The sequence below is a fragment of the Trachypithecus francoisi genome, unplaced genomic scaffold (assembly GCF_009764315.1).
Source record: "Trachypithecus francoisi isolate TF-2019V2 unplaced genomic scaffold, Tfra_2.0 Lachesis_group20, whole genome shotgun sequence".
Classification (NCBI taxonomy): domain Eukaryota; kingdom Metazoa; phylum Chordata; class Mammalia; order Primates; family Cercopithecidae; genus Trachypithecus; species Trachypithecus francoisi.
Genome location: NW_022681466.1, coordinates 4861040 through 4876335, shown reverse-complemented (window position 1 = coordinate 4876335; position 15296 = coordinate 4861040). Strand labels below are relative to the sequence as shown.

Sequence of the window (15296 nt, the reverse complement as noted above, 5' to 3'; positions counted from 1 at the left end):
CAGAAGAGTGGTACCTTCATGGTGGAGAAAGTCACCTGTGAGAAGAGTGACAGAGGTGAGGCAGAGCCAAGTCTCATGAAGCAACCCAGGCCGGCCAGGCCATTGATCAATTTCTAGGAGGTCTCAAGTCTCAGCTATAAAATTGGAGAATTGCTCCAAGCATTCTGTCCTGCCTCGGGGTCCCTGAGGGGAAGAGGATTGTGGTCCACGTAGCACCATCGGGCTTGGGAGGAATTCCAGGAGTTTGTGAACATTTTGTTATCACCGCTTTTTATAGCTCAAATGAATCTGAATGCACTAAAATGATAATAGAACTGTGAGGCCAAAACATTCTAATCAATGGTATAAGTTTAATCTCTGAACCCTCCAAGGGAAATGTAAGAAAGAGCTCCCTTCCCCTCTGTTAATTGCAAAATAAACCTATTGGAAATGAAAACCGTCTTTTTTTCCATGCAAGCTTGGAGGTGCTTTGGCTCTGTTTACCTGTGTGGTTCAAACAGGAGGCCCCGGCTATGAGATGGACTTGCAGAGGCTACACCAAGCCAAGATGAGAAATAATAACAGCCTCCTTTTCAAGGGCTCTTTCTCTGTACCAGGCACTGGTCGAAGCCCTTACCCCTTTCCATAGGCTGTGAGGTAGGCACTGCTATCCCTGTTTTTCAGGAGAGGTGCAGCAGAATTACAGAGTGATGCCCAGGGACACACAGCTTGTGGGTGGCAGAGTCCACTGGGTTTGAACCTAGGTGGTCCCATTCCAGGGCCCATTAAGGTCATCCCCCAGAGAGCTACTCTGCTCTTATAATGTCAGGGTTGGAAGGGAACTTTGTGATCTCCAGTCTGGTCTGCTCCCAAGAAGGGAGGGAACCTGCTGGTCCACAGCAAGTTCACTTGCCTACTTTATCATGGATCTGGGCTCTTCTGTATGCCAGGCCATTGCCAGGCTCTGGGACTAGGGAGATGAGGGGGCCCCAGTGTGCCCAGCAGTGGGGGACATAGCATGGGAATCACCAAGCATGCTGGGAGGGAGGCGATCTCAGGAGTCCGAGGAGGACATCTGGAGAAGCATTACAGCTTTGAAGGGGTGCTGGACAGGAACTAACATGGATTGAACACCGACGTTTTCCTGGTAAAGAAGGAAAGAAAGGGCTCTCCAGGGAAGACAGCGGCACTAGCAAAGGCCCTGGGGCAAGGCGCACGGGGTGTGTCTGGGAAGGACCAGCTACGTCCAGCGAGGCAGGGCTTGGGCTCCCTTCAGGTTCTCTGCCAGGCTGCCTTCTGTGGAATGATGGACAAAGCTTCCTGTAGGCATCGTGTGAGTTTCCTGGGGCTGCCATGACAAAGTACTATAAGCTGGGTGGCTTTAAACAACAGAAATCTATTCTCTCACAGTTCTGGAGGCCAGAAGTCTGAAATCAAGGTGACAGGAGTATGCTCCTTCTGCAGGCTCAATGGGAGGCTCCGTCCTGCCCCCATCCTAGGCCTACCTGGTGGCTCCCGGCAGTCCTTGGCATTCCCTGGCTGGTAGATGCATCGCTTCAGTCCCTGCCTCTGTCTTTACTTGGCGCCCGTCTTCTCCTTGTGAGTCTCTGTCCCTAGGTTTCTTCTCCTCCTACAAAGATACCAGTCACGGAAGGCCCATCCTACTCCAGCGTGACCTCATCTTCACAAACTACATCTCCAAAGACTCGATTTCCAAATCAGGTCACATTCTGAGGTTCTGGGAAGGACCTGAATTTGGGGGAGACATATTCAACCCAATACAGGCATCACCTCGTCTTTTCCCGGAGGTACTTTATGAACATCCCTTGGCTTCCATGCTGGGTCTTATTGCCATTCATCCGCCACATATTTCCCAAGCATCTTCTTTGTCCCAGGCTCTGTGCCCAGTGCCAGGGCTATAGAAAAATAGGAGGCATGGGCCCAGCTCTCCTAGCATCTGTGTGACGTGTTCTGCTTTTCTCTGTGACTTTTTTGGCTGAACGTACCATGGGCTGAGCTCAAGGAGGGCTCAGTGGCAGGCCCAGGGCACACAACCCTCCTTCCCCAGGCTGGTCCCGCCATCCCACTTACGATTCCCTGAGGCCATGTCAAGGCTCAGTTGTACTAGCTGCCCTGGTGGCCAGTGCCCCCCTAATCAGATTAGATGTGTATTCAAACAAATTGATGATCCGTTCCATTAGATGCTTTTCGAACACGCTTCTCTGAGCAAGAAATCCATTTGGGAACAGCTGCGGAGGCCGCGGCGTAATTGATGATTGCACCGTCCCAGGCCCCCGACGTCAGAAGGTGCCTGGCTCCTGAAGGTCACTGGCAAGGATTAGACGAAGGAGGGCGAGAGTCTTCTTTCCTGGCTAATGAAGCACTTGGCATGCAGGCGGCACCGGGGCCGGAGCTGGGCCAGGCATCTGCTAGGAGACAGGGAGGGGCATAAATTAGCATCTCATTTGTGGGAGAAGGGAGGAGGAGGGAATCCAAGGGAAGGGGGCTAGGGTGCTGTGGGGCCCTGGCTGGGGAGGCAGGAGCAGGAGGCCTTGCCAGGCATGGGGCTGGGAGAGGGAAGGGAGCCCTGGGCCCTGCAGCCTTTATAGGCAGCTAGAGAGTCCCTGCCCTGCCTGCTGCGGTGTATGACGTGCAGACATTGATTCTGGAGGGCAGGGGCTGAACAGGACCACAGCAGCCTCCTCCTGGGCCCTCAGCACTCTGTCCAGTACCGTCTCCCACCTGGGTTTGACCAACGCTGTGGGACCAGTCCACGTAAGCGTTTGCACTCCCTCCCCAGGCTCCAGCTGTCTCTACCAGTCCTGACCCTGCTCAAAACCTTATGAGCCAGCCCAGGCAAGACCCAATTTTTGAGCCAGCTTGGAATGGCCTTGAGGGGGCTGAATTTGGAAGCCTCAGATGTAAGACCTTCAGGAGACTGTGGGCTGCTTAGAGGGGATGGTTCTGAGAAGAAGGAAACAGCTGGGATGATCGTAACAGCCCTGCCCCTCTTTCCCCATCTCCTTCCTATGTGGCCACCCCCAACGGTTTGTGTGGCAGAAAGGGGCACCCCTGAGGCTTTAAGCACTGTGGCTCCAACCTCACACACATTAGCTCATCTGATCCTCCTGCAACCTCTGGGGCAGGGGTTTCCGTCTGTTTCACTGATGCGACAGGTAAGGCCCAGGAGGCGAATCTGTATGAGGTCAAACTTTAGTTAGCATGGAAATGGGATGTAAACCCAATTTATCTTCTCCCACTGGGATCTTCAAGCCAGATTCTTGAAAAGGTGGTTCCTTGGGAGCAGGGCTGCGGGGTGGGTTCCCCCAGCTTAGCCCCTTCTTCCCAAGAAGCCTCCAAGGCTTTGGCCTCTGCCTTATTTTACTCGGCTCCCACGCCTGCCTGCATTCGTCTTCTGTGCTATTTGACCTCCATTTCCAGGCTTCTCTCCCTGCACTTTCTTAGCTCATCCACCTGAAACTCTCACCCCCTGGGCAGACCAGTCTCTCCTGGGACATTCTGCCACCTTATCCTTCTAGCTAATTTCCAGGACTCATTCCCAGCTGGGCCGCCTGTCTCGCCCTCACCCCAGGATCTGGCTCTGGGGCTGGGACATCGCAGGCTGAAGTAGGAATGCTGCATGGCCTCTGCTTGTGCAGTGGAAACCAGTTCCCTGAGAGAGGCCACCAACCTCCTTGAATGTTCCCCGTCCCTCTCACCACCCCTGGTGCTACAGGTTGGGGTATGAAGGGTGAGACAGCTTTGGGAAGTCTTATGCTAATGGTAGCAAGATCCAGAGCTCTGGAACCTGCCAGATCTGGGTTTATGTCAATGTGGCAGAGTCCAATTACAGAACCTTTCTGAGTGTCGATTTTCTCCTATGTAAAATGGGGACAATGATAGTGGTTTCCTTGAGATGAACTCAGGCCTCTTAACTGAGATGATGGACATAAAGTGCTTCATGGATAGAAAGTTCCATGGCTAGTATGGAATAAAGGCAGCAGCAAGACTAGAAGTTTGGAGAAAAGTGAGGTTTGGTGAGAGCAGCCCACCCTGAGCCCCTGCTCCCTCTGACCCAGGGTTCGTCCTGCTCAGGTCTGTGGCCCGTCAAGGGTAAAGACCACAGGTTTCTACCCCGGCACCCATTAGGAGGCCGTGGTAATCAATCCAGGACATGGCGGTGGGGCCAAGACTAGGAGATGGTGGGGGAAAAGTTTGCAAGTGTAGAAATCCCAGCTCCCACCCTGTTCCCAAGCATTCCAGGGAAGCTCATGATGACTGAGCCCTTATTCCATGCCTGAGAAGAAGCTGCAAAAAGAGAGAGGTTTCTGCATGTTTCAGAGCTGGGAAGGGAGTTTGTCCAGGCTTGGTACTCCCTGCAGCTTGTTCTGGAGGGCAGATGGACATCACTTGGCCAATGAGGTGGCTGGTAGAAGCCATCACCCGCTTCCTCCACCCACCAACCCATTCCCAGCAGAATGGCTCCATGGGAGGTGCGGTTCCCAGGGCTGGGCTGGCTGGGAAGTCAAATCCCCCCAACAGTGAGATGGACACAGCCTGGGGACTCCAGAGAAAGATGACATTATTTTGCAGAGGAGGGGAAAAGTTGAAGTTGAGATTGGCTTCTGTATGGGGCCATTTAGCCTGGAGCCTAGGGAGGACAATGGGGGTATTTAGTGCGAATATCAAGGGAAGATGGCAATCAGCGACCCTTGACCTGTTATGGGAAATTACAAGGAAGCCCCAGGCTGAGGCCTCTTGCTGGCCTCTGAAGGCCAGCTCTCCATTTAAGCATCTCAGGCTCTGCTGGTCCGGGACCCCTGAGCTATGTGACATGCCTACATGACACACAGAGGGTCTGTCCTCTTCCCTGTCATCAATGGGATCACCCTGTGAATGGCTCACCCTGCACACTTACATACATGTATGCACATATATACATATATCTGATCATAGATAAGTAATTCATACCCGTGGTCTGCAATATAAATGTTACACAAAGGTATAGAGTGAAAAGCTAGTCCCCCAACCCAAGTCCCTGGGCACCCAGATCTCCCTCAAGTGTCTCTAGGATCCATTTTTCATGGAGCCACTAGAAAAAGCCTGTGCCAACACAAACAAATTGATTTTTATACTTGAAGAAGAAAAGCTTCTATGTAAACGGTAGCAGATTATCCACCCTATTCCATGCCTGAGCTTATCTGCCCTTTTCTTGTTTTTGTCATTTACCAGTAGTTCTCAAAGATCGCTCAGACGCTGTCTGCTGCACAGAATTCTGTTGTTTGGAGGGACAATCGTTTCTTTAACCAGTGCCCTCTTGATAGGCATTCAGGCCATTTCCAAGCTTTTGCTGTTACAAACCAAGAGACTCTGAAGTGCTGTCATTTCACACATGCACAAGTGAGTCTGTGGAGGGTGAATTCCTTGAAGAGTTGGCGAATTGGAGGATGTGTGCATTTTTAGCTTTGATAGCATTGCCAAATTGCTCTCCGTAGAGGGCGTACCAAGCTACAGTCCCGCAAAGCTGTCTGCGAGGGTGCCTGTTGCTCTACAAATTCACCAGCCCAGAATATCACACTTTTACATCTTGGCCGATGTGATGGGGGAAAAATGGTATCTTACTGAATTTTAGTTTTCCTTTCTCTTATCATGAGGCTGAGCATCTTTGTGTGAGTTCCAGGGGCATTTGTAATTCTTTTCTGCGAACTTCATATCCTTTGCCCATTTTTCTATTGGTTTGTTAATCTTTTTCTTGTTGATTTGTGGGAACATTTCTATATCAGGAAAATTAGCTCTTTGCCCATGATAAGAGTTGCAAATATCTTTCCCCAGTTTGTCATTTGTCGCTTCTTTTTGTTTATGAGGTTTTTTCTTTTTCCAGGCAGAATTTCTGTGTAGTTGAAGGTATCAATCTGTTTTATGACCTTTTGGAGCTTGCATAGTACTTAGAAAGTACTTGGCGAGTACTTTGCTTTGCCAAGACTGTATATTTTTAAATCTCTGATTTTTTTTCTAGGTCTTTTAGAATTTCATTTTTTATGTTTAAAACATTGATCCTTCTAGCATTTATTTTGAGGTAAAAGTGCCAGAAAGAGATTTAACTTTATTTTTTTATCCCCAAATGGTTCCCTAGCTGTTTCAAAACCATTTATTGAATAATTGGTCTATTAGCCACTGATTTGAAATTCTACTTTCATCATACATTAAATTTTCTCATATGTATTTGGGTCTATTTCTAGACTCCTGGACAATTTCTTTATCAGTCTATTTTATAAGAAGGCACTGTTTTAATTATTGCCGCTTTGTAATGTATTTAAATGTCTATGCTGGTTTCCTCTGTTTGCTATACTTTTTCAGAATTTGTTTGGCTATTCTTTCATGGTTGTTGTTTTTATGTGAACTTTAGAATCACTTTGTCTACTTAAAAAAATTCCTTCATGTGTGTATGTGTGTGTGTTTGAAGTGAAAAGTTTAAGAGAATGACATCTTTATAACATCGATTCTTTCTATCCACAATCCTTCTTCCTTCTCAATTATCCCCTTTTCCACAGGGAGAGTGGCTAAAAGGGCTGTTGCATACAGTTGCATAGGTTGTATACTGTACCATCCTAGTACTAAGGCTGAGGGGAGCCACTGGCAGCTGCCAACAGGATATGAGCTCTTCTCTCTGGGCTAATCTGTCCATCTTTATATATGATCAATAGTATTAATAGCCACCCCTCCTAGCACATGCCAGGTTCAGTTCTAAGCGCTATATATTTATTAATGTATTTAATCTTCAAAGCAAACATATTCCCAATTTATGGCTAAGGAAAATAAAGTACAAAGAGGTTAAGTGACTTTCCCAAGGTCACTGATTTGTATTACCCTCCTGAGCATTCACAGCACAGAAATCCATCCCTGCACATAAACACATACACACACACACAGATATGTGCACACAGAAATAGACCACAGACACACGTACTTGAACACACAGGCTTGCACACACAGATGTGCACTGACACACACATTGACATTCACAGGTATGTGAATGTCCACACATGGGCATACATGCAGACACACCTGCACACACACACACATGCACACACATACATACATATGCACACATAGACACATCCACATGTTCTGTTATCCCAGCAGCATCTTCCCCTCAGTCTGTCATTCTTCCTACAGCACACACCCTGCCAGCCCCCTGCCATCTCTTGCTTTCAGACGAGGCAGGTCCTGAGGAAAATCAGCTGTCACTGCTCTGAGTCCTAGGTAGGGCGTCCCTCCCAGGATCAGGATCCCTGTATCCAGAGGGCAGGGGGTCTTTCGGGAGGGGGTGACTTTACCGCAGGAGCTTGGGGAGAGAAGCCTTGTAAGGACAACAGGAGGTGAGGAATGTGGGGTCCCCAACCCAGGGCCTGGTACCCAGCAGATTCTCAGGGAAAGGCCTCCCCTTTCCTCTCTTCCTTCCCAGAGTCATTATCTCCAGCAGCCTCTGGAATCAACCCATCCAAGCAAAAGTCATTCTGCTGCAGGCTGGCACCCCCGGGAGCGCTTGAAGAATGAACTGGCAAACGCAGACCTGGGAGGAAATTGCCCAGTGAGCAGGTTTACAGAGGCGAGGGCGTCTGGGCGCAGTGTGTGTGTGCTCACACATATGCACATGTGTGCATGCAGACACACACACTGCCCAGCCTTTCTGACTCTTCTGGCTCTGAGTCAGCCCCACATGGAAGGGATTTAATCACCCAGGGGCTGGGTCGTTATTGTTTTAAAACAAACGAGTGATGACAGCAATGAACAGAGGGTTTTTAAAAGCGCGATTCAAAGGGCTCTTGAAAGCTGCTGGAGAATATGAATGTGCCTTTGAAGTAAGAATGTGCCCATTTGTTAAGCTGAGAGCAGAGCTGACTGCTGCCAGGCGGGTGGCGGGCAGTGGGTCTTTTTCCTTGGCAAATGGGTGCCCACCAGCCTCTCCAACCTCCTCACCACCTGACCAGAGGTGGTTGAAGACCCTGGAGGCACAAGCGCCCCTGGAAGGGACCAGCAGTGTTAGTCACACCTCCAAGTCCACACTCAGAAAGAAGCATATTCTCAACTGTTTTTAAGATGCTGCATTCACCTGACCCTTGTTGAGTGCAACGGAAAGATGTGCTTGAATGAGCAGGGAGAGATGCGTGATTGAAACATTAGCAAGCTGGGCATGGTGGCTCACGCCTGTAATCCCAGCAGTTTGGGAGGCCAAGGCAGGCAGATCCGGGAGGTCAGGAGTTCGAGACCAGCCTGGCCAGCATGGCGAAACCCCATCTCTACTAAAAATACAAAAGTTAGCTGGTAGTGCATGCCTGTGATCTCAGCTACTCAGGAGGCTGAGGTAGAGGGATCACCTGAGCCCCAGAGGTCGAGGCTGCAGTGAGCCAAGATCATGCCATTGCACTGTGGCCTGGGCAACAGAACGAGACCCTGTCTCTAAAAAAAAAAAAATGAAGCATCAGCAGTCAGACAAACGTAGAGGGAGCAGTTGAAAGCAGCCTCCTGCCAGCACCTGCACTCTGAGCCACCCTGAGGCCACCCTCAGGTCTGCCCCTCTGGGGTCCCCACAATAAGGGTTAGTAGCAGCCAGGCTGGGAGTTGAAGGAAAAGCCTCCCAACCTACCGCAGATAAGACTGAGCCCTCGGACCTGGGGGGTGCAAGGTGTGGGGGTGCTGTGCAGCAGGGCCAGCTGACTGGGGCCCCACATGTACATGATGGCTTCTGTTAAGTTGTGAATCTCTACCTGAACCCAGTGAGTCCTGGAAACAAGGGCTCAACCTGACCAAAGACCAGGACGTCCAGTACTGGGCACATCTGATGGTGAGAGGATAGACCCAGGTCCCGGGCTCCGGGCCTTCCTTATGCTCCAGCCTGGGGTGCAGGAGAAGGCCCGCTGTACCCAGCCACAGCCTGCTATCACCTGGGTCCGCTCCCTTCCAGTTATAAACTGCCCCCTTCCTAGCCCCTTCCTCTTTTTGGTTGGTTTGTTCCATTTCTTTTACTTGGTCTTTCTTTCCTTCTTCTTTTTTTTTTTTTTTTTTTTTTGTAGAGATGGAGTCTCGCAGTGGCACGATCTCGGCTCACTGCAACCTCCGCCTTCTGGGTTTAAGCAACTCTCCTGCCTCAGCCTCCCAAGTAGCTGGAACTATAGGTGCCCGCCACCATGCCCAGCTAATTTCTTTTGTATTTTAGTAAAGACAGGATTTCACGGTATTGCCCAGGCACCGTGTTACTCCTGAGCTCAGGCAATCCACCCACCTCAGCCTCCCAGCTTTCTTTTTTTTTTTTTTTTTTGGTAAAGAGGGAGTCTCACCATGTCACCCAAGCTGGTATTGAACTCCTGGCCTCAAGCGATCCTCCCACCTTGGCCTCCCAAAGCACTGGGCTTACAAGCATGAGCCACCATGGCCAGCCTGGTTTGTTCCATTTCTTAAGCCAAAAGAAGGCTGTCTGGTATTTTCCACCCTCCAGGCTCACAGGGGAAAGTTAACTGTCTGACCAAGATGGACCTGGGGCATCAGCCAGCACTGAAGGTGGTGGAGCCCCTTCCCTTGAGGGGACACCGTACTTTAGGGTTCAGGAAGGAAAAGAACGTTGCAGAACATCTACTCTGGGCCAGGCACGGAGGCGGCATTTTCACCATCACTGTTTCTTTCCATCCTTAGACATGAAGGTAGCTGTTTCTTTTCCTGTGTCCACTGATGGAGAAATAGAGACTCAGATAAATGAATTCTTGTCCACCGCACGCCGCTGGGAAGCGGTAGAGTGAACATAGACAGGTCTGTAGATGACAGACCCCCCACCACTGGCCTGAAGGTCAGGGTGCCCAGGGCCTGCCCTGACAACAGTAGCCTGTGCGGCTTTAATTACAACCCACCCCTCTGAGCACAGTGTGGTCACACCGGAAGGTACATGGAGTTAGGCTGGCAAGCCTGGACTCCCTGCCGGCTGCTGCCTCAAGCCCTTGGCACATAGTAGGTGCTCACTAGGTGAGCTGTTGAGTGGTGCTTTCTAGAATCCACTCCCTCGAATCTGTCCAATGCAAGGCTCATTGGCACAAGCTCTGGCATCTGCAGGTTCTTCCCTGATATCTGTCCTCTCCTCCAGCCCCGGTTCTGGCTTCACGGAGGGAGGTGTGGGCTCAAGTGCTCCAGCTCTGAAGCTGTCTGTGGGACTGAGCACCTCCCGCCCAGTTGAGTGACCTTGGGCAGGTTTCTAACCCCTCGAGGCCTTGGTGTCCCCTCTCCAAAATGTAGATTGTAATCCTGTCTAGTCATGAGGTTGCTGTGAAGATTACACGAGCATATAGTAGAGACCCTAGAACAGCCTGGAACATAGCAGGTGCTGTCATCTTTGTGGATATTGTTACCAGATGCTGGCTTCTGCCTCCCAGCCCCACCTTATCCACAAAAAGGCAGGTATCTCCATGATGGATTAGAGCCCCTCCCCTTTCCTCCGTACCGCATTGTTCCATCAGTTCCCTTGTGTACACTTACGTCCACCCTCTCCCCCACTGGCCAGAAGGGCAGAGGCCCCATTTCCATCCGGAGCAGCCAGCTGAGCAGTCTTGTGGAGTCCGGGGCGAAGTTCACCATCTCTGTCGAGAGAACTGTGGTGGGGCAGGGAGGTCTGCGGGGCTGAGTCAGCTCAGAGGATGAGGGTGACTGCAGAGAGGGGGAAGCAGCTATTCTGCCCCTCATCCACCACCTGGGCAAGCAGGCAGCCATCCGGGAGTGAATGGAGAGGTAGAGGCAGGCTGGCCCAGGGCCCAGGATGGAAGGTGCAGGCAGCCAGTGGTCACAGGACCCTGCTGGATGGACTCTGATTGATGCCTTTGAGGGCCTCCCCCAGCCTTGGGGAGCAGGACGCAGGAGACCCTCTACCCCCTACGACTTATGTCAACCCACCTCCCTATTCTCCTTGTGACACTGATATTCCCTTTGGCTGAGCCACAGAAAGTGCCCCCTCTTGCCTCCTGCCCTGGAGGGAGAACCCACGAGCAGAGCGGATGGAGTGGATGTGCATGCTGGGAGGGAAGTGATAGAAGGTGCTGGAGTGTGGGCTGGCAGCAGGCAATAGCCCAGTGTGGTCTGGGGAGGAAGGAGGCAGGGCTCTGGTTGGCAGACGTCAGGGACTCACACTGAAGACCAAGCCTTGGAGTCAGACTGACCCAGGTTCACATCCCTCCCAGCCACAGGACCTTGGGCAAATTACCTGGCTGCACCTGCTCCATCTGCCTAGGGACCTTAGGATACTAAACGACCAGGTCACATAGGTGAGCAGGTGACCACTGGCGACTTTGTCTCCCTGTTTCTGCAGATGACGTGTCCCCGTATTTCAAGACGGAGCCTGTACGGACACAGGTGCACCTGGAAGGAAACCGCCTGGTGCTTACATGCATGGCCGAGGGCAGCTGGCCGCTGGAGTTCAAGTGGCTCCACAACAACAGGGAGCTGACCAAGTTCTCCCTGGAATACAGGTAAACTGCACCTCCCTGCCCTTCCTCCTGGCTGCCAGGGCCACTGCCCTGCCTTGAAGACGGCATGGTGGGGAGGGGGTTTGTGTGACAGTGTGGGGCCCGGGGCTCCTGGGAGCCTGGAGTTCTGGAAGTGAGTGGAAAGGCAGCCCTGCCCCGAGGTGAGATGGCTCCACCCTACTGATCCCTGCAGAGGATGGCTGAGTTGTGGACCAGGGGTGCTGCCGGACAGGATGGTCTGAACCACGGTGCATAGGAGCAGAGGTGGCGTTGGGCACAGGGACGCACTAACAGTGGCTGTGGCTGTGACTGCGGCCCCCACCTCACTCTCTCGAACCCTGCCATCTCCAGGGGACTCTTGTTGAAGGGCCTGGGTCCAATGGAGGGGTGGGGTCTACAGCAACCTGGGATCAGTGAAGGAGGGGACATCTTCTATCTGTGGGCAATTCCGGTGGGACACAGAGATGGCCCTCCCAGGGCCTCTTGGGCTTATCTTCACTTCCTATCTGTGCCCATGCCATGGAGCTCTTGGGCCTGACCGGCCTTTCCCTGCTGGGACACTGCCAGGAGGGGAGAAAGAAGAGCCGGGAAAGAGAACAGGGTCTCAGTAAGGGTGGATTTGCTGCCAGCAGGGAAGCAGCCCCTCGGCCAGGCCACCCTGGCCTCCAGCCTTTCCTCACAGCCACAGACTGGGGCAGGCACTCCCTCCTTTCTGCTCTTATCCTCCCATCTCTGCCTGTTTTATTGGCTCCAACCCTGTGGCTGGTGATTAATCCCAGGGCCTGATGTGCATAATCAGTTGTGTTGGGGAAACAAGATTGTCTTGCCCTGGTGTTGTTGATATAAATCTGCCACCAGGGACAGGAATGCAAATAAGAGGAGGGGGTATAATGGCTCCATCTGTCCTTCTGGCGAACCGTCCTTTCCTTTAGGGAGTGCGGAGGCCAGAGTTTGGAGTGACTCCTCACCCCAGTCTTTCTGCCTTAACCCTGGACTGCACAGGCTGGTGTAGTGTGGCCCCATTGGCAAAAGAAAGCCCAGGACAGGGCACCCCCTTCCCTCCTGCAGAGGGGAGAGCTGGATGGGCAAGCAAGAGGTCCTGCAGGGCTGGCCACTCTGGGCCTCCAGTTCTCCAGGAAGCCTACAAGGAGACCAGAAGGCTCTCCCTGAGCAGTCCCTGCTGTGGCTTTCAGTTGGGGGTCAGAGCCTCTCCTGGCCACCACCTAGCACCCCCAGGAAGTTGTGACCATCTCTGTGAAGAGCCCCTGCATCTTCTTAGATGCTGGACACACGCAAGTGGGTTACCAAGAGCATGGGATGGCATACCATGCGTGCAAGTGGTGCTGGGCCTAGCCTGCCCCTGAATTCTTCTGGCAGGGAGCTGGAGGCAGGATCCAGGAGGAGGGGAGGAGGAGAGTTGGTTCCTTATCTGGTTCAGAGCCACTCTTCTGGGGCCCCAGCACTGCTAGGATGCAAGGGTGGGTGGTACACAGAAGCAGGTTCCAGCTCAGTGGAAGGACCATATGGAATGGGCTGCCTTTGAAAATAGCCCTCGTCCCTGCAGGCGTTCAAGGAGTGGACAGGGTCCAGCTATCGGTGGTGATGATGATGATGAGGTCCTGCTATTGATGATGATGGTGATGATGATGATGATGATGACGATGACGACGATGATAGCAATCATAGACAATGAAAAAGAATGTATTATATGGCAGACATTATGATGTCCCTCTGTGATTATCTCATTTAATCCTGTCCACAATCCTATGAGTAGTTTCAGTTATTTCCCCCATTTTGCAGATAAACACACTGAGGCTCAGAGAAGTTAAAGAAATCACCTAAAGTCAGATGGTTGAGCTGGTCTTCAAATATAAATTGTCTGACAGCAGAGTGAGAATTTTTTACCATCCACCACACTGCCTCTCATTGAAGAAGAATTGTTGCAATTGCTTCCTTCATGTGTATCCTAAGCAATCTTTCTGCTAACTGTGCTCTGCAAATTCTAGAAAACAAAGCAATAGAGAGAATGCAGATACTCCATCGTATAGCTGTGTTGGGTGGAAGTTATTCAGGGGAAATAGATGAGCGTGCACTTGGGAAACTCATTCCTTTGCCTCCTCGCCCCCAAGAGTGTTGGCTCTGGTGGCCTGGAGGCAATGCTGTGCCTGAATGCAGGTCTGATCAGGATTTTCCTTCAATTAAAAGCTTGCTGTGCCCCCGAGGCAAGGTCTGCACTCCTTAGAAGGGCCTTAGAACTCTTCCTGATCTGCTCCTGATGGCATAGTCTCACCTCCTGCCACTCCCACCAGATCAGGCCACCACGGGTCTCAGGATGGTTCCCTACAAACTCCCTCTTCTTGGACTTTGTCCAAACTGTCCTCTCCCCTCCACGGGATTATTTCCCCTTTTTGGAAACTTCTTTCTCCTGCAAGGCCCAGCTCAAATTCCTTCTCTTTTAGAAAACCTGTCCTGATAATGCATGTGTTCTTAATCTCTCTCTCTCTCTCTCTCTCTCTCTCTCTCTTTCTGTCTCTCTCTCTTTCCCTCTCTCTCTCTCCCCCTTTGTCCCCCCCCATCCTCTCTCTCTCTTTCTCTCTCACACACACACACGCAGAGCTCCATCTCCTCTGTCCTTTGTGACTGTCCACAACGTATGGCCTTACGTATCCCCTAACACCTTTTTTGCCTTCTCATTATTTACAGAGGAGACCACAAGTGCACCACAGAACTGAAGTCAGAGCTTCCAGAACCTTGGCAGTTCCTGGAACCTCAGGACTTAGAACCAAGAGTTTGATACAGCCAGGCCCTCTTCCCTCCAAGTCACTCAGCTGTGCCCACCTCTGGGTTCATACTTCATTAAGTCATGAGTGACTCTGAGAAGTTCAGGGCTCACAGGCTATAGCTGCCTGATTTCTGAGTAGAAAGAACTTCTCTGGAAGTTTCACTTAGAAAGTCCCAGGGAAGGATTCTGATTGGCCCAGCTCAGACCATCCCTGACAGTCGTGGTGGGCAATAGCATGGAGCACGCTGCTTGGCCAGGCTGGCCTCATATGTCTACTCCAGAGCTTGAGACACCAGAATTGGCAGCCCCCACACTACAGCCATGTGGTAGGGAAGAAGGGTGAAAGTTGTTAACATAAGAAGGGAAAAGGGTGGTGGATAGATAGAAGCCACCTGTGTCCCTGGCTCATAGCAGGTGCTTTTTTCTTCTTTCTTTTAATTTTGATTTTTTTTCAAATCTTAGTAAAATCGTTAGTACTGTAAACACCTTCATACGTGTGCCATCACAACTGCTAACATTTTGCTCATGTGCGCTCTCTTACTGTCTCCCTACACACATATACACATGTACCTTTTCTGCTGGACTATTCAAGGATTTGCTGTAGACATCTTGTCACTTCATTCATAAGTAATATTTCCTAAGAGCAAGGCATTTGCCTGAAGAACCACACATGACACAATTTTCACAGTTGGGAAATTTAACACTGATATAATACCGCTATCTAAAACGCAGCCTATATTCAAGTTTCTCCATTTGTTCCGATAGACGTACCTTTATCCCAGTGTCCTTCATGGCCATGGTTGTTGTTCTTGTTCAGTGCTGGACCTAATTGGAGACCACACGTGGCCTTTAGTTGCCATGAGTCTTGATACACCTTAAATCTAGAACTATTCCTTATTGTTTCTTTCTTACCTTACATGGCTTTGGCACTTCTGAGAGTCCAGCCAGCTTTGCAGCATTTCTCTCAATATGGGTTTGTCCAGTTATATCCTCATGATTAAACTCATGTTAAGCCTTTTGGGAACCATATTTGT

The 15296-nt window shown here is 51.0% G+C and overlaps 1 protein-coding gene and 1 long non-coding RNA gene across 3 annotated transcripts in view; one reads left to right on the top strand and one right to left on the bottom strand.

Moving 5' to 3' along the window:
* Positions 1-15296, top strand: part of SDK2 (sidekick cell adhesion molecule 2) — a 313739-nt gene that overhangs the window by 122820 nt on the left and 175623 nt on the right. For both annotated transcript variants that reach the window (XM_033182024.1, XM_033182023.1), the window contains exon 2: positions 11324-11483. In XM_033182024.1, coding sequence (XP_033037915.1) covers positions 11324-11483 — 160 coding nt within the window. The remainder of the gene's footprint in view (positions 1-11323; positions 11484-15296) is intronic.
* On the bottom strand, positions 235-5316 carry LOC117066623. Its single transcript, XR_004430413.1, has 2 exons — positions 5209-5316; positions 235-2408 (listed from the first exon to the last, which is right to left on the bottom strand). It is a non-coding gene; the product is annotated as an uncharacterized LOC117066623 (long non-coding RNA).